At 36.9% G+C, this 19,635-nt stretch overlaps 1 protein-coding gene across 1 annotated transcript in view; it reads left to right on the forward strand.

Annotated features, from left to right (window-relative positions):
- WRN (Werner syndrome, RecQ helicase-like) overlaps positions 1 to 19,635 on the forward strand; it is a 181,766-nt gene that overhangs the window by 93,896 nt on the left and 68,235 nt on the right. Inside the window, exons 16-18 of the mRNA XM_006834526.1 lie at positions 5,254 to 5,360; positions 12,469 to 12,656; positions 18,178 to 18,352. Coding sequence (XP_006834589.1) covers positions 5,254 to 5,360; positions 12,469 to 12,656; positions 18,178 to 18,352 — 470 coding nt within the window. The remainder of the gene's footprint in view (positions 1 to 5,253; positions 5,361 to 12,468; positions 12,657 to 18,177; positions 18,353 to 19,635) is intronic.

The raw sequence follows: 19,635 nt of genomic DNA on the forward strand, positions 1-19,635 counted from the left end.
TTTGGGACAAGGTGAAAGCAGTGCTGAGAGGACAATTTATAGCAATATATGCACTCATCCAAAAAGAAGAAAGAACCAAAATTAATACATTAACACAACATCTACAATAATTATAAACAGACCAACAATGGGAACCTACAGCCACCAAAAACAAAGAAATAATAAAGATTAGAGCAGAAATAAATGAGATAGAAAACAAAAACTATAGGAAGTATCAATAGGACAAGAAGCATATAATCCAACATATAAATAAGAAAAAATAAAAGAATCACATGATCATATCAATTGATGGAGTAAAGGCATTTGATAAAATCCAACATCCATTTCTAATAAAAACCCTCAACAAGGTCAGCAGTTCAAACTCACCAGCTGCCCCTTGAGCAATTGATTGTCTTTTCCACAATCTGCCCCTGGCCTTGTTGTGGCTGATGATATGGAGCTCTTCTACCATCTCTTTCCACAGAAGTAGTCAGTTTGATTTCTGTGTATTACATCTGCTGAGGTCTGTGTATATAATCGCCTCTTATGCTGTCTAAAGGTATTTAAAATGAACAAATCTGTTTTTTTCATTCAACCAAACAAAATTGGTTTTGTCTATCATGCGATCTCCAGCATCATTACTATCACCAACGGCATATTTTCCAACTACTGATCCCTCCTTTTTGTTTCCAGTCTTTGCATTTCAATCACCAGTAACGATCAATACATCTTGATTGCTTGTTTGATCAACTTCACACTGAAGAAGTTGGTAGAATTCTTCTGTTTCATTCTCACTGACTTTAGTGGTTGGTGCATAAATTTGAATAATAGTGATATTAACTGGGCTTCCCTGTAGATGCATAGATATTATCCTATTACAGACAGCATTGTACCTCATGATTAATTTTGACATGTTCTTTTTGACAGTGAATTCAACACCATGCTTTTTCTATTTGTCATTTCCAGCATAGTAAGCCATATGGTTGTCAGAATGAAAATGGCCAATACCAGTCCATTTCAGCTCACTAATGCCTAAGATACCGATATTTATGTGTTCCATTTCATTTTTGACAATTTCAAATTTTCCTAGATTCATACTTCATACATTCCATGTTCTGATTATTAACAGATGTTTATAGCTGTTTCTCTTCATTTTGAGTTGTGCCCCATCAGCAAATGAAGGTCCCACGGGCATTACTCCCAAAGGCTTTACTCTAGTCGCGTCATCATGGTCAACTGTACTTTGAAGAGGCAGCTCTTCTCCAGTTGCATTTTGAGTGCCTTCCAATCTGAGGGGTTCATTTTCCGGCACTATATCTGACAGTGTTTCTCTGCTATTCATAAGGTTTTAAATGACCAAATATTTGGAAATAATTCGTCACTTCTTCTTCCTAGTCTGTCTTTGTCTGGAAGCTCATCTGAAACCTGTCCACCATGATAACCCTGCTGGTATTTAAATACCCATGGCATAGCTTCCAGAATCACAGCAACTCACAAGCCACCACAGTATGAAAAACTAACTGATGAGTAGTGGCATTTTGGATTAAGCATAACTAATTTAAGGAGCTCTGGTAGCATAGTGGTTACGAATCAGGCTGCTAACCTTAGTGTTGGCAGTTCGAAACTACCAGCTCTCCACGGGAGAAAGATGAAGCTTTCTGCTCCTGTATAGATTTATAGCCTTGGAAATCCTGTGCAGGATCACTATGAATCGGAATCGACTTCAGGTACTTAAAAACAACAGCACATTTATATATGGAGTCCTGATGTAGAGCTGGAAGATAAGCATTGGACTGCTAACTTCAGCGTTGGTGGTTTAAATCTTGTCAGCTACTCCTTGGAAACACTATACAGGTTCTCTGGAGTTGGAACCTACTCCACGGCACTTAACAATAATTTGTATATAAATTTCTTGGTTTTATAGCATAGGTTAAGGTACCTTATGGGTCCATAATCTGGTATGTTTTATCCCATTTTAGCACTTGCTTTGTTTTGGGGAGGGAATTAAGTGGATAATTAATGTAAGTATTTATTTAGATCCCTTTGTGAAATACTCATAACTATTTTTTTTTTTTTTTAAATACTGGATTAAACTGTGAGCACCAAAATTATTAGTGTATAATGGTCTGTACATGATGGATGCAATAAACTCTTTTTGATAGATTCAGTGTTCAATAGTAGGGATAAAGAAAATGAAGATTATTCTTGAAATATTTTCATCTTGCTTTTTTACTTGGAGAAAATTTTAAAATGCTTGCAAAAATTAATATACTCAGAATGTGATTTGTATAGCTGTCTGACATTAGCTAATCAGATTTATCATTTTTATCATAAACACTAAATTAATTAAGTACTCTGCATTTTATACAGAAACACTATAAAACTAAACCCAATGCTATTGTGTTTATTCTGACTCACAGCAATCCTTTATAGGGTTTCCCAGACTATCAATCTTAAATGGAGCAGACAGCCTCATCTTTCTCCTGCAGAGTGGCTGCTGGGCAAAATAAGAACCTTTTGTTAGCAGTCCATTGTTCTTTATAACAGGAACAGAAAACATAATTTTAAATAGAGACTCCTTAAAACCAACCATAGTTAATAGTTTTCAAATTTGGGAACAAAGTTTGAATGACAGGTATGCCACAATGAGATATATAATATATACACATGTGTATGTATATTGGCTGGGAAGACATTTGTTGTTTTTGTTAAGTACCATGGAGTCAGTGTTTGCTCATAGAGCACCCTGTATAGGGTTTCTGAGGCTTTAAATTTTTGTGAGAGCAGAATGTCTCATCTTTCTCCCGTTGAATGGCTGGTTGGCTTGAATCACTGATCTTGTGGTGACCCTGAACAGGGTTTCCGATGCTTTTAAATCTTTAAGGGAGCAGAAAGTCTCATCTTTCTCCCGCGGAGCAGCTGGTAGTTTCGAACTGCTGACCTTGTGGTTTGCAGTGTGATTCGTAACCACTATGCTACCAGAGCTCCTTAGACCTTCACATTTAAAGTAAATATTGACAACAATTGCTTAAACTGATTGTGAGGAACAAAGTTTAGTTCCACATTAAATGGCAGCCTGCAAGGCTTTTAATTAAGGAGAGTTTTAAAGAAAAGGAGGGGCCATATGTTAGTTTAACCAATTTAACGTTAAAACCTAATGGTTTATTTTCTAAAGCCAAAATAAATATAGTGGTAACATTGAATTTTTTCCAACCACTCAGTGTTTAGTAGTTTTCTTTTTTTGCTTGTCTTCCTCCTTTATGCTCTTTTAGGACCCTTTTTAAACTGGTAATCTCACTGAATAATAATTATTTTTGCATGTCTATCTCCTCTTTTAAAATTGTAAACTCCTCAAAGTCATGAATTGTATTTCATTAATCTTCTTATTCCTAGAAAAGTGTTTGGACTATAAATCAAAACCAAACTTGTTCCCAATGAGGCAATTTTGACTCATGGCGACCTCATGTGTTACAGGGTAGAACTGCACCATAGGGTTTTATTAACTATAATCTTATTTTATGGAAGCAGATTGCCAGACCTTTCTTCTGTGGTGCTGCTGAGTGGGTTAGAACTGACAACCTGTTTGTACTACCCAAGGGCCTTATGTATATATCACAGAAAGGATTAAGTTCAAGTGATTGGATTATATTGGTAGTGGTGGTGGTCATTTGCCTTCGAGTTGATTTAGACTCATAGTGACCCCATTTAGGGTTTCCAAATCTGCAGATATTTACGGTAGCAGAAAGCTTCATATTTCTCCTGCATTGTGGCTGGTGGATTTGAACTGCTGACCTTGTGGTTAGCAGCCCAACTCATAACCTACTGTATTACCAGAGTTTCTTAGGTATTTAATAATCATAAAAATGATGTTGTTAAGTACTGTTGAGTTGGTTCCAACTCATAGTGACCCTATATAGTGTTCCCAAGAAGCGACTGATGGATTTGAACCCCCGACTTTGCGGTTAGCAGTCCAGTGTCTATCCTACAGTACCACACCAGGACTCCAACCATAAAAATAGCATTTAAATATTTGTTTTAATTGAACTTTTCTCTGTGCCCAGCAGTATGTCCGCATTTTATGTGAATTGTCTAATTTAATCTACAGAGTAACTAAAATTAGTTGTTGTTGTTGTTAAGTGCCGTCAAGTCGATTCCAACCTATAGCGACCCTGTATAGGGTTTCCAAGGAGCAACTGGTGAGCTTGAACTACTGACCTTACAGTTCAAACGACTTTGCGGTCTGATATATTAGCCCACAGCGCCACACTTATTATCCACATTTTGCATCAAGATAATTGAGACTTAGAAAGTAACTGGCTTAAGACTTTACAAATGTAAATGGTAGAGTCAGGTCAACTTCCAGGCAGTCTGACTTCAGAACACATGTTTTTAATCACTCTACTAGTGAAAGATACTTATTTAATAATTTAGTAATTAGATAAGTATCAAGTAGTGATAAAGTCAATTGAAGGAAAAATTACTTTTGCCTTAAGTATTAATTGAGGACAAAAGCACTGCTGTTTTACTTTGAAATATTTGAATTTTAGTGGATGGCTACATAGAAAACCCTTTTCTGACGTGCATTACCATACAATGTTGATTTAGTTTCAGTGTGTGAGTGGTGTGGTGCTGCAGTAGAGAAGTCGGCAACAGAAAGAACAAATTCAAATTCAACTGTTTCTTACCTACTTTGTGAGATTTAGTTCTCCCTTTACCATTTTACGTTTGAAAATGTGGATGTCATCATGGTACTTCAGAGTGGGTCTCCACAACATGGTATGTGATCGATCATGGATAGTGATGCACATAAGCTTAGTAGAAATTTGCTGATTCTGTGTCTTTTAATAGCTAGTCTGTGCAATAAAATTGAAGGTAATACCAAGGAGAAATAGAACAGCTCTTAGGGCATTGTTGTTGCAGATGATTCATGAGTAACAGTACTGATGACAAAATAAGAGTAAACAATTCATTTCTCAGGGGAATAATGATGAAGTCTAAAATCCTGTAACTATGTTGTTGGAATTAGTATGTAAATATTTCCTTCTTTTACCCTTATACCTTTGAATGTTAATAGGAGCTCCTTTCGTATTCATAATAATTTTTAGTGTTGCTTGATGTCGTTTATATTTTTGTGTGAGTCAAATACTTTGATTTGTATTACTTATTGTGCTTTCTGAAATAATAATGCATTCTTAAGTAAAGAAATTGTTTTTTGATGAGTGTTTTTCTTTTTGAACTTTATTTTTCCCATTTATGTGTTTTTCTCTTTTACAGGTATCACACTTATTGCTGTGGATGAGGCTCACTGTATTTCAGAGTGGGGGCATGATTTTAGAAATTCGTTTAGGACTTTGGGTTCTCTCAAGGCAATACTCCCATTGGTAAGTTTTGCCAAGGGTAATGTCTTGAAATGACATTTTTGCTAAGGGAGAGAGAGAGAGAGAGCAAGTGAGCCATTTACTTTAAGGAATTGGCTCATGCAATCTTAGGGCCTGACAAGTCCACAATTCATGGTCAGGCAGGAATCACTGTTAGTTAGTAGACCAGGGGGCTGACTGAAAATTCCAATAGGATGTCAGTTTACAGAATCCTTTTCCTTGGGAAACCTGTTTATGCTCTTACAACCTGATTGGATGAGGCCCACCCACATAATGGAGGGTAAGCTGATTTACTTTAGGTCAAAGGATTTCAATGTTAATAACATGTAAATAGTCACATCTGGACTAGTGTTTGACCAAACATCTGGGTACCATGCCAAAACCCTGAAACCTACTGCCATCCAGTCAATTCTAATTTACAGTGACCCTGTAGGACAGAGGGTGGTGCCGTAGGATCAGTACTAGACTGAGAACCACAAGGTCATCAGTTCAAACCCACCACTGTTCCTTGAAAACCCTATACAGGGTCGCTATGAATTGGAACTGACTCAATGGCACTTAACATCAACAATGTAGGACAGAAATTGCCCCATAACGTTTTCAAGTAATCTTTATGGAAGCATACTGCCACATCTTTCTTCTGTGAAGCAGCTGGGTGAGTTCAGACTGCTGACCTTGTAGTTTAAAACACTGTGCCACCAGCCAAATTAACTTATCACAGTGTTCATCCAAGGTGGTGCATGTATCAATAGTTTGTTTCCTTTTATTGCTGTCAATCTACCATGGTATGAATGCATTATAGTTTGTTTAGCTATTCACCTGTTGAAGGATCTTTGAGTGATCTCCAGTTTTGAAAAAACTACTAAAAATATTCATATACTTCCAAAAGGTGTATATGAATTTTTTAGCAGCTAAATAAATTGAATGTAAGGTTTCATTTCTTTGGGATAATTGCTCAGAAGTGTAAATGTTGGGTCCTATGGATTGTGTTAAAGGAATTTTAAATATATTTGCCATACTTAAGACACTTTTCAAGGAGCTCTGGTAGCGTAGTGGTTACGAATTAGGCTGCGAACCTCAAGGTCAGCAGTTCGAAACTACCAGCTGTTCCGCGGGAGAAAGATGAGGCTTTCTGCTTCCGTAGAGATTTACAGCCTCGGAAACCCTGTACTGGGTCGCTATGAGTCGGAACCGACTCCACGGCACACAACAAGACACTTTTCAGTGCTGAATTAAATCCTTTATTGTGTCTGGCTATGCAATTCTTTTTATCTTTTTCATTTCTTGGTGTGGTTAAATGCATAATAGTACATTCCTTCTCTTGAGCCTCCAGGGCAAGGTATTTGTCAAGCAATGACTGAGAAAATCTTTTTTCCCCTAGAATTTTCCTGAATGTTTCTTTTTAACTAAATGATGAGAAATGCCACCTGCTGGTTGCAGGACTATTTTTCTCACTGTTCTCATTCCTTTTATTCCCCTTCCAATTCCAATTACATTTTGACAACTAGTATAAATCTGGAATGTTCCATGCTATATTATTTTACTAAGTTCAAAAATAGCAAAGAAATCACTAACCATTTGGCACAGAGATTCTCATTTGGAGGAAATCAAGCAAAATGAGTCCAGAGAAAGAGCAGCCAGGCAGAAAGCGTCACATCAATCATAAAATTCATTAAAATTCCAATAAGTGGAATTGTGAAGCCCATGAGACATGTTGGTTCTTTTCATTACTTTCTCTTCAGCACCTAGGACAATATTCAGCACATAGTTGACAGTAACTAAATGGAATGAATGAATGAATTCAACATAATGCTGTAGAGTACGGAGTTAGAATTAACAACATGACACAAATGAAGAATCAGATGGAATAGTTACATTTCTTTGAAATTTGAAGTGCTACATTATTGAAGTAGGTATCTAAGTCATCCCTACATTTGTACAGTTACAACAATATATGTTATTGCTTGTCTTTACAAAACTTGGTACCTTTTACCAAATAACTCAAGCCTTGCCCATTTGAAAAAGAAGTTTAATGAGTTCAGAATGTGATCTAACTAGGGGGCAGTATAATTTACCATTCAAACCAATTTGCCTTTGAAAATATAAAGGTATAAACTATTAGTAGTTGTTGTTGTTATGTGCTGTGGAGTCTGTTCCGACTCATAACGACCCTGAACAGGGTTTCTGAGGCTATAAATCTTTATGGGAGCAGAAAGCCTCATCTTTCTCCCGCGGAGCAGCTGGTAGTTTTGAACTGCTGGCCTTGCAATTTGCAGCCTGATTTGTAACCACTACGCTACCAGAGCTCCCTATTAGTAGTTAGGCTGATCATATTGCAGTCTGGGAGTGTCCCAGGCTAATCGGGTGTACAGCCATCCTTCTCACAGCCTGCCTTTGTTGTGTTTTTATGCTTTCTAGTAGTTTGTACATTTAAAACATGTAAAGCACCCAAAGTTTATCAGATAAAAGACTCTATGTGAATTTCTGAAGTGAACGTAATTTTAATTTTAGTGTTTTCCATTACTTCTACTTTCTGAAAATGGAAGCAGCATTTTTTTTAGGTGCTCATCCTAATTTAAATTCCATTCATTGGCCTATTCCAGAAGAATTTTCATTGAAGTCCTATTTCTAACCGACAGAGAAAGGATTTGCTTCATTTTAATTAAAAATCAGAAGGATGGGAAGCAGTAAGAAATAGGTGCTTAAAACACACATGCTCATTAGAATAGCTGTTGTGTGGATACAGGACAGTCTGTACAAGATTTGCTGGTATTCTATAAAAATCTTGCATTGCTGTAACTGACAATACATGCATTGATGAGCTAGAGGTGTGTTTAGAGAAATAGTATAGTTTCAAAGGTTGGGCTCTCGAAAATCAAAGATAAAAGGAAGCAATTATTCCAAAGAACCAGTGGGCCATTTGACCTCCAGCGTCCATGACCTTGAGAGGCCTGAGGAACTCAATGGTTCATCGATACTACCACCAATGGAAGCATCATTCATAACTATGACTTTGTACAATGTTGAAAGCGTAAGAGTGAATTTGTGGTAATTTTCAGTTAGTTGTTGTTAGGTTTCATCAAGTCAGTTCCAACTCATAACGATCTTATGCACGACAGAAAGTAACGCTACCCAGTCCTGTGCTATTCTCGCAATTGTTGTTATGCTTGAACCTATTGCTGCTACCATGATGTCAATCCATTTTGTTAGGGGTCTTCCTCTTTTTCACTGGCACTCCACTTTACTAAGCATGATGTCCTCCCAGGGACTGGTTACTCCTGATAATATGCCCTGAGTATGAGAGATGAAGCCTCACTGTCCTTGCCTCCAAGGAACATTTGGGCGGTACTTCTTCCAACACAGACATGTTTGTTCTCTGGCAGTCCATGATGCTTTCAATATTCTTGTTCAACACCATAACTCAAATGTATCAGCTCTACAGTCTTCCTTATTCGTTGTCAAACTTTCACATGCATATGAAGTAGTGCAAAATACCATGACTTGGGTCAGGCTCTCTTTAGTCCTCAGGCTGATATCTTTGCTCTCAAATACTTTAAAGAGGTCTCATGCAGCAGATTTGCCTAGTGTAGTTTGATTTCTTGACTACTACTTCCATGAGTGTTGATTGTGATTCCAAGTAAAATGAAGTCTTTGTCAACTTCAGTCTTTTCTCCTTTTATCATGTTGTTATTTATTGGTCCGTAGGAGGATTTTTGTTTTCTTTACATTGAGGTGCAACCAATACGGAAGGCCATGGTCTTTGATCTTCATCAGAGAGTATTGTAAGTTCTCTTCACTTTCAACAAGCATGTTTTATCATTTGCATATTGCAGGTTGTAATGAGTTTTCCTCCAATCCTGATGCCACAATCACCATATAATCCAGCTTCTCGAATTATTTACTCAACATACAAATTTAATAACTATGGTGAAAAAGACAGCCCTGGCACACATCTTTCCTGATTCTAAACCATTAAGTATCCCCATGTTCTATTCAAACAACTGCCTTTTTGGTCTTTGTACAGGTTCCTCATGAGTACACTCAAGTGTTTTGGAATACCAGTGCTTCACAGTGTTGTTTATAGCTTGTCATGATCCACTCAGTAAAAACCCTTTGCATAGTCAATAAAGCACAAGTAAACATCTTTCTGGTATTCTCTGCTCTTAGGTAAAATCCATCTGATGTCAGCAGTGATATCCCTAATTCCATGACCTCGTTTGAATTTGGCTTGAATTTCTTGTAGTTCTCAATTGATGTACTGTTGCATTGGTTTTTGAATTATCTTAAACAAAATTTTACTTGCATGTGATATTAATGATATTGTTTGGTGATTTCTGTATTATGTTGGATTACCTCTCTTTGGAATAGGTCTTGGCTTCCAATCACTTGGCCAGGGAGCTGTCTCCCAAATTTCTTAGAATAGATGAGTGAGCGACTCCAGTGATGCCTCAATTTGTTGAAAGATTTCAATTTGTTTTGTATCCATTCCTGGAGCCTTGTTCTTTGCCAATGTGTTCAGTTACTTAGAATCTCATAGCTAGTCAGTGGGAAAGTAGGATTTAAATTTAAACAATGTGATTTCTAAGTCAGATTTTTTAAAAAAAACTATTTTGCTTGTATTTTTCCTCCATTTTCTATTAACTTCTTGAAGATGTGCCATGTTTCATTCTTATTTCCTTATTGTACTGCTTAGAAAGTAGCCTAACTCTGTTCTCATAGACTTCCCTGAAAAATAATTTTTAAATATGTATGTAATTAACAAGTATTCATTTGTATATTTTTATTTGCCAGTGGTAGTGGTTGTGTGCTGTTAAGTTGGTTCCAACCCATAGTGACTCTGTTTAGGGTTTTCAGGGCTGTGAATCTTTATGGGAGCAGAAAACTTCATCTTTCTCCCATGGGGTGGCTGATACATTCGAACTGCTGACTTTATGGTTACCAGCCCAACAAGTAACCCATTACATTTCCAGGGCTCCTTAGATTTATTAGTACCTGCATATTAATACAAACATATCTACAGTGAGGTTTTATTAGGTAAATCATCTCCTTTATAAATTGGTTTATTTGTCTGTAAGCTGTCAGGAAGTCAGTCTTTAAATTCAGAAAATAGTTTGATTGCAAACCATAGTTAATTGAATTAATCTTTGGACTAATAGGTTGAAATAATTTTATGAAATTTAAGAATAGAGAATACAGAAATCATGCCAGTATCCTAATCACACTGATATTGACTTAACTGGTTTTTTTTTTTTTAATTTATTTTAAAAATTATCCTTAAACTTCATTGGTATGTTTTATGAGTTTTGAGAGCATTTTTAATTCAGTAAAGCTATATTGATTTTAATAAATTATATCTTACTTTTCAAATTCTATACTTCTCTGAAAGTGGGCAAATTGTACATAAATTTTCACTTACATGCAAGATACTTGGCTTAAGCTGATTTGTAAGGTAGATTCAATTTATTAAGAGAGCTATTTTATAATGGTCCAAAAAAGTATTTTTAAATTTTTATTTTTGGATACAGAACAGCTAATGATGTAGTAATTACTTTAAGACTTAGTTCATTCTTTTGATTGTGAAATAATTGCATAACTGATTATAATTATTTATGGTAATGGGGATAAGAATATTAAATCTAGTTTTATGGGAGACATTTTGTTGTCCTACTTTACAATTTCTGAGAGATCGTATATTCATGTTTTTCATGATACCTGCTGAGCCTCTTGCTTTGACTGCTAATCCAGTCAAGAACTATTTGCTAAATTGAAAAGGGAACATGATTTGAGTATTCAAAGAATCAATTAATAATACATGTTTCATTTTGTACATTTATATATAACATGCCATGTTTAATTTAGTAGCACTAGAGAGTGGTATGGCGCTGTGAGTATATGCGCTGGACTACAAGCTTGGTTTGAACCACAAGGTTGATGGTTCAAGTTCACCAGCCTCTCCTCGGAAACCCTATATAGGGTCACTATGAGTCCGAATGACTTGATGACACTTAGCAACAACAACAAAGAGTGGATTTCCAGATCATTGGGAGTTTGTATTTTAGATCTGGGAAGCCATAAACCAAATCTAAAAACCAAACCCATTGTTATTCAAATGGTTCTGATTCATGTCACCCCAAGTGTTACCAAGTAGAACTGCCCCCAAAAACTTTTGGGTTTGGCACTGTAGGATAAGCACTGGATGGCTAGCCACAAGATTGGCAGTTCAAACCTAACAGCCACTCTTTAGAAACTCTCTAAAGGTAGCTTTGAGATGGAACTGATTAACAACAACAACAGACTGTAAGGAAGCAGATTGACAGGGCTTTCTTCTGTAGTACCTCAGTGTTGGTTTCAAGCACCCAACATTTAATTTAGTAATCAAGTGTAGCCATTATACCACCCAGGGACCAGTCTATATTTAATATAGGAATTACACACAGACTTGTTTTGTATAGTTAGATTTTCAGTGAATTAAAGTGTTTATGATTTTTGAATCACAGATTAATAAAAAATAAGATATAACATATCCATTTGTAGCAGCATTATAACAAATGTAATATTAAAAAAAATGAAAATGAATTAAACAGGCTTAATTTAATATGACAAGGTGGATTACATTAGGAAACCCTTGATGTTGTTATTTGCCTGTATAGGATTTCCAAGGAACAGCTGGTGGGTTTGAACCACGGATCTTGTGGTTAACAGTCCAATACTTACCCTACAGAGCTTTACCAGGACTCCTGGAAACCCTTATTAATGTCTTACTTAAACCAGTGTTGGTTGTTAAAACAGTAAATATTATATTTAGAAGGTTGGAAAACAAATCAAGTAGGAAATTCTTTTTCTTTTTTTTTTAAGTAATTTTAAGTTTTCAATTTGGCACTGTACCTCTGAGTATTGGTTTTTTAAAAAGTGAACATTGCATTTTTGTTCCGAGGTCTGGAAAACAAATAAGTAGGAAATTATTTTTCCTAAAAAACAACAACAAAAAAAATGTAAGTTTTTCTCTGTACCTCTGATGTTTGTCTTACAAGTCTCTTCTTATGAAGGCAGTAGAGATGTGGGGAACTAATGAGCTATTTCCTGTTTTTAAAATAAATTTTACTTAATTCAGGTTCCAATTATTGCACTTACTGCTACTGCAAGTTCTTCAGTCCGGGAAGACATCATACAATGCTTGAAACTAAAGAATCCTCAGATTACATGTACGGGGTTTGATCGACCAAATTTGTACTTAGAAGTTGGACGAAAAACAGGAAATATCCTTCAGGATCTGAAACAATTTCTTATAAAAAAGACAAGGTAAGGATTTAATGGTATGTTAATTTTTCTTTTTAAAATTTATTTTATTTTTGACTTCTTCAATGCGTATTTAACCTGGTTGGTGGGTTGATTGTGTGCTGTGCAGTTGCCTATGACTCATAGCAACCATGTATAGAGTTTCTGAGGCTATAAATCTTTATGGGAGCAGAAAACCTCATCTTTCTCCTATGGGGAAAGATGGTAGTTTCGAACTGCTGAACTTGAGGTTAGCAGCCTGACTCATAACCACTATATTACCAGAGCTTCTTTTATTTAACCTATGTATTTCAAATTCTACCTAGCTTTATATTTCAAGTCAAATATAGGTGTGGCAGTGCTGGTGTGGTGCTGTGGGTTTGATGCGCTGGACTGCAAAGTCGTTTGAACTGCAAGGTTGGTGGTTCAAGCTCACCAGCCACTTCTTGGAAACTCTATACAGGGTTGCTATGGGTTGGAACTGACTTGACAACACTTAACAACAACAACTGTGGGTTAATGCAAAGTTGGTTTAAACCACAAGGCTGGAGGTTCAAGCTCACTAGCTGCTCCTTAGAAACCCTATACATGGTTGCTCTCAGTTGAAACTGACTTGACAGCACTTAACAACAACAAAGAAAATGTTTGATTTTTTTAAAAAAATACTTTTTATTGTGAATTGAGCGAAGGTTTACAGACAGTATCATCAGCTTTACATTCAATAAATCATGATCTTTGTTTCCTCTCAATGATTACAATCCGGTCCATAGAACAACAGTTATCTTGTTTCCTCCCTGTGGTTACTATTAGCATTCCACTCATCTTCTTATCCCTCCTCAACTTTGTCCTTAGGAAAACGGTGTCCCTTTGATATTGAATGATTGATAATGATCATACCTTGCTAATGTTGTTGTCCCCCACCTCCACCCCCAATAAACCTAACTACTGCTTGACTGAATATTAGGCCACAAGGCGAGTTCCTTTCTAGACCTGAAGGCTATATATAGTCTTAGGTTTCTTCAGTCTCTTTCTGACCAGTAAACCCAATTAAATTTTTTTCCTTATTAAATAATTTTTAGTTTTATTCCACACTTCCTCCCACTCTATCCAGAACCCTCTAATGGGATCCCTTTCAGGGCAGTTGGTAGTAGAGGCTAGGCACTATCTCATTCTTCTGGTCTAAGAGTTGTAGAGACTGATTAGCCCATTGGACTAATTGATTCCAGGCCTCTTCAGTTCTTATCACTCTTCTTTGTTTCACACATGGAGAGACCAATAACTGCTCGCCTCTTAGATAGCTGCTCATGTGCTTTCAGGATCTAGATGCTACTCACTTAAGCAGGATGTAGAACATTTTCTTTGTGTAGTATGTTATATCAATTGACAAAAAGTCTTATTTTTGAAGACAGAAGCTAATTCTTGTAATATTTAAATATTCTATAATTGACAAGTCCACCACTCGTCTGTCATTTTGTCTTACTATGCTGGCTTGTGAGTTGCTGTGATTCTGGAAGCTATGCCACCGGTATTTTAAATACCAGCAGGGATACCCACAGTGGACAGGTTTCAGATGAGCTTCCAGAAGAAGACAGAGTAGGAAGAAGGATTGACAAACTGCTTCTAATATTTAGTCACTGAAAACCTTATGAATAGCAGAGAAACACTGTCAGATATACTGCTGGAAAATGAGCCCTTCAGGTTGGAAGGCACTCAAAATGTGACTGGGGAAGAGCTGTCTCCTCTTCCCCAGTCACATTTGGGCTCAAGTGTGGCAACAATTGTGAGATTGGCCCAGGATCAGGGGGTGTTTCATTCTGTTGTGCATAAGGTCGCTATGAGTCAGTACCGACTCGATGGTACCTAACAACAACAACATAATTGACAAGTAGGATAAGCACTCGACGTCAAGGTAGGTTTGAACCACAGGTCAGTGGTTCAGACTTACCAGCCATTTTGAAAACCCTATACAGGGTCACTATTGGCTAACAAGTAATTGGTGGCTGTGTGGCATGGAGTCGGTTCCGACTCATAGCGACCCTGTACAGGGTTTCCGAGGCTGTAAATCTTTACGGGAGCAGAATGCTTCATCTTTCTGCCACGGAACAGCTGGTATTTCGAACTGATGACCTTGTGGTTTGCAGCCTGATTCGTAACCACTACGCTACCAGAACACCAAGTAATTAGGGACTGTTTAAAAGGTCAGCTTCATTAACATTTGAGCCTGTAGCGTATGTCAGCAAGTATCCTAGGTACATTATGTATGATCCAGTTTAATCCTTAAAATTCTTCAGAAAGCTACATATTTTCATTCCACTGATGTGTAAATTCTCAGTAATTTTTTTCTCTTAGTTTTGTCATATGTATGCTAAGAATTTTCTTAGCCTTTTTCCTTGATCGTTCTGCTCGGTGGAAAGCTTACAATTTTTCTGTTTTAAAATTTGTTTTTAAGTCATTGAAATAATGTTTCTCATACCAATACAGACAAAAATATCCAGGCAAATAGAATTATAAAAATATCCTTGATGTTTGTTTTTTTGGCTATTGTTTTGTTTTGTTTTCAGAAAGGGAAAAAGAGAAGAAAAGATCTTAGGTTTAGGAAATCCTATAATTATTCTTGAGGATTTTAAGGAGGAATTTATATGAAGGATTTTCTACTGACATGATTGTCTTATGAGGGTCCCTGGTATCACAGTGGGTTAAGACGTTAGGCTGGTAATCACAAGGTATGCAGTTCAAATTCACCAGCCACTCCTTGGAAACCCTACGCAGACAGGGTCTCTATGAGTCAGAACTGACTCGATGGCACTTAACAAGCAAAACAGTTAGGGTTTTGCTTTGATTTAGAATTAGCTTGATAGCCTTGGGTTTAATTATTTTTTGCTTGATTATCCTGTGTTAAGCATACTATATTCACAAATTCAATATAAAACAACAATGTAATGGTACAGTCTGAGTGCTCTGCTGCTCTGGTATTCTCGCTAAAGTGAATTCTCATGATGCTTCCCTTCCTTCCCATCCTAATGGTCAAAGGTTCTCTAGACTGTTCTAGGCTAGATTCTCTATTATGAGATCATTATCTATTTTAATTTTTGATCTTTTTCAGTTCATCTTTTATTTTTAATGTCTATGGTCCTTTCCTCTAAAATAATTAAAAAGAAATAAATTTATCTTTTATGTCACATATTCTTTTCTTTCTAATGCTATTGTCCATTTTATAATATTTTATTAACTGATTACTTTATACTGTATCCAAATTATCATGCATTGTTAAGTGCTGTCATGTTGTTTCTGACTCATTGCCACCCTGTTTAGGATTTCTGAGGAGTGACTGGTGGGTTTGAACCACCAAGATTGTGGTTCAAACTGACCTTGCGATCCAGTACATTTTCCTGTAACACCATACCGGGACACCAAGTTCTCACTGTTGTTGTTATGTGCCGTGGAGTTGGTTCTGACTGATAGCGACCCTGTACAGGGTTTCTGAGGCTGTAAATCTTTATGGGAGCAGAAAGCCTCATCTTTCTCCCACAGAACAGTTGGTAGTTTCGAACTGCTGACCGTGAGATTAGCAACCCAATTCGTAACCACTACTCTACCAGAGCTCCTTAAGATCTCACTATTTCCTTGTTAATTCTACTAATTGAGGTCTGTAGTGCTTTTAACACAGGCTCTATAATCTCTCCTACCAGATCTCTCTCCTGACCACTCCCTGTTTAATTCTACAAAAAACTTGTAGAGTTATCATTTGAAAACACAACTCTAAGCCATGGAGTATCTTTCCAGTGACTCCTTTTTACCTATGAAATAAAGACCAGATTCTGGAGACTAGTATTCAAGTCCATATAAGACTTTTCTATTTAATATTAAAAGCAAATCAAGAAAGATTTTGTACCCAGTTTTAATCCTGTAGGAAGGCTTATAGTAACAGGAAATCGCTGAAAGTCAAAATATTTTCAAAAGCTCTTGTTGTTGCTGTTAAGTGCCATTGAGTCAGTTCCATCCCATAGTGACCCCTGTATAGGGTTTCCAAGGAGCAGCTGGTGAGCTTGAACCTCAGATCTTGAAGTTCAAAGCGACTTTGCACTCCAGCGCATTAGTCTTCAGTGCCACACCAGGTCTCTCTTGTTATTGTTATTGTTGTTAAGTACCATGGAGTCAGTTCCAACTCATAGTGACCCTGCACAGGGTTTCCGAGGCTGTAATCTTTACAGGAGCAGAAAGCCTCATAATTTTTCCTTGGAACCACTAGAAGTTTCGAACTGCTGACTTTGAAGTTAGTAGCCCGACTTGTAACCACTACACTACCAGGAATAATGTTGGTATTATTGTTAAGTGCCTTCGAGTCGGTTCTGACCCACAGTGACTCTGTATAGGGTTTCCAAGGAGCCACTGGTGAGCTTGAACTGCCAACCTTGCAGTTCAAATGGCATTGCAGTCTGGCGCATTAACCCATAGCGCCCTACTAGGACTCCAGGAATAACATGTTGTTGTTGTTGTTAAGTGCTGTTGAGTCGATTCTGACCCATAGCAACCCTGTATAGGGTTTCCAAGGAGCAGCTCGTGGGCTTGAACCACTGACCTTGCAGTTCAAACGACTTTTCAGTCTGATACATTAGCCCACAGTGCCACACCAGGAGGCCAGGAATAACATGTTGATGTTGTTTAAGTGCTGTCCAGTCAGTTCCGACTCACAGGGACCCTGCACAGGGTTTTCGATGCTGTAAATCTTTACCAAAGCAGAAAGCCTCATCTTTCTCCCGAAGAACCACTGGTAGTTTCCAACTGCTGGCCTTGAGATTAGTATCTGATTAGTAACCACTAAGCTACCAGCCGCTCCGCGGGAGAAAGATGAGGCTTTCTACTCCCGTAAAGATTTACATCCTTGGAAACCCTGTACAGGGTCGCTATGGGTCGGAATCGACTCGACGGCACTTAACAACACAACAACAACAAGCTACCAGAGCTCCTTAGGAATATCATAGACACATATAAATTGGAAAGTATAATGGGCTTCACAAAAGTTCCTGGGAAATGGAATTAAAAGATAATGAAATTTTCCCATGATCTTTTTGACGCCCTCATGCTTCAATTCAATTCAATCTTTCAATTCAATATCTTAGTTACAATCACTTTTGCTATTTTGACATTTAACTTAATAGATTTTTTTTCTGAATATAATGTGCAAATATAGACTTGTTTTTTGTTTTTGTTATTAAGTTTATACATAGATCGTTTTATACTATATCCATTTTTTTCCTACAATTTTCTCCTTTCATATAAAATATTTCTGCTATCTTTCCAGGCATTTTATAAATTAAAGTCTTAATTTATAGGCTATCACAAAGTCCTGATTTTGATGAGCAATTTTTCCTCTTTGAAAAAATGCTTTTAAATTGCTTGTATATTGAAAAATAATTTGTATTTTTTCCTTACTCTATAAAATTATTTACTGTTGATTTTAAATATTGAAGTCCGTTTAGTTATAAAAAATAAACTGGTTAGAAGCCTACATATATGTTTGTGCTTTTGTTCTTTTTTTCTTTAGTTCGTCCTGGGAATTTGAAGGTCCAACTATCATCTACTGTTCTTCCAGAAAAATGACAGAACAAGTTACAGCTGAACTTAGGAAACTGAACTTAACATGTGGAACGTATCATGCAGGCATGGGTATTAAATCAAGGAAAGAAATTCATCATAGGTTCTTGAGAGATGAAATTCAGGTGTGAGAACGGACTGTCATTAATTCTCTATGCCCTATGTTGTTGTTCAATGTTGTTGAGTTGTTTCTGATTCATAGCTGGAGTGTCTGAACTGCCAACCTTGTGGTCTGCAGTTCAGTGCTTATCCTACAGTACCACTCCAGGAGTAGAAATAAATACTTTGCTAATACTAATGTGTCAGTATGCAAAATCGTTTGAACTGCAAGGTCGGTGGTTCAAGCTCACCAGCTGCTCCTTGGAAACTCTGTACAGGGTCACTATGGGTCAGAATCGACTCAGCAGCACTTAACAACAACACCAATACTTATTTACCAAATGTTTATTCTGTAGTTTATGCTGAGCTTAAGCAGTCCTTCTAATCAAAGGAATCAGTGTATAATGTGCAGATTAGTATATGATCAAACTGTTGCAGATTATTATAAATAATAGCCTGTCTGTAATGCATCAATGTGCAGAGGAGGAACCAGCCACTAACCAGGAGCCCTATCAAAGCAGATTGTGGAATGAGGTTAGTCTTTCCAGGAAGATACAATTTATATAGAGTCTGACTGAATATGTGATTAGAAATATACCAAGTGTACAAGACCAGTAATTGATGAAGAAAAATTAATTCAGTGTAAAATTCCAGGAGAAGGGACCAGCATGTGCAGAAGTACCATGATGTGAGATTACATGCTGGGTTCAGGAAATTGTGAGTAGTTTAATCATTAGAGAGAAAAGGTATGTGGAGTGGGAATGGCATGTAGTATAGGTAAAGAGACAAGAAGAATTTCTCATAGACTCATAGGGAAAACACTTAATGGATTGGTTAAACAGATCATTGTTGTTGTTGGGTTCTGTTGAGTCAACTCAACTCATAGTGACCCTATCTACATAAGAACAAAACACTGCCCAGATCTATGCCATCTTTACAGTTGCTGCAATTTTTTAGTCTATTGTTGCAGCCACTCTGTCAGTTTATCTCATTGAGGATTATTCTCTTATTTCCTGCCCCTCTACTTTACCAGACATGATGTTCTCCAAAGACTGGTCCTCCTCTTAACATGTCCAAAGTACTTGAGATGAAGTCTCACCATCCTCACTTCTAAGGAACATTCTGGCTGTACTTCTTCCAAGACAGATTTCTTAGTTTTTCTTACTAATATAATCTATGGCATATTTAATATTACTTTCCATCACCATAATTCAAATACATTTGTTCTTATGTCTTCCTTATTCATAGTCTAGCTTTCACATGCATATGTTGTTGTCAGGTGCCATCGAGTTGGAACCAACTCATAGTG

Source organism: Chrysochloris asiatica, unplaced genomic scaffold (genome assembly GCF_000296735.1).
Source record: "Chrysochloris asiatica unplaced genomic scaffold, ChrAsi1.0 scaffold00011, whole genome shotgun sequence".
Classification (NCBI taxonomy): Eukaryota; Metazoa; Chordata; class Mammalia; order Afrosoricida; family Chrysochloridae; genus Chrysochloris; species Chrysochloris asiatica.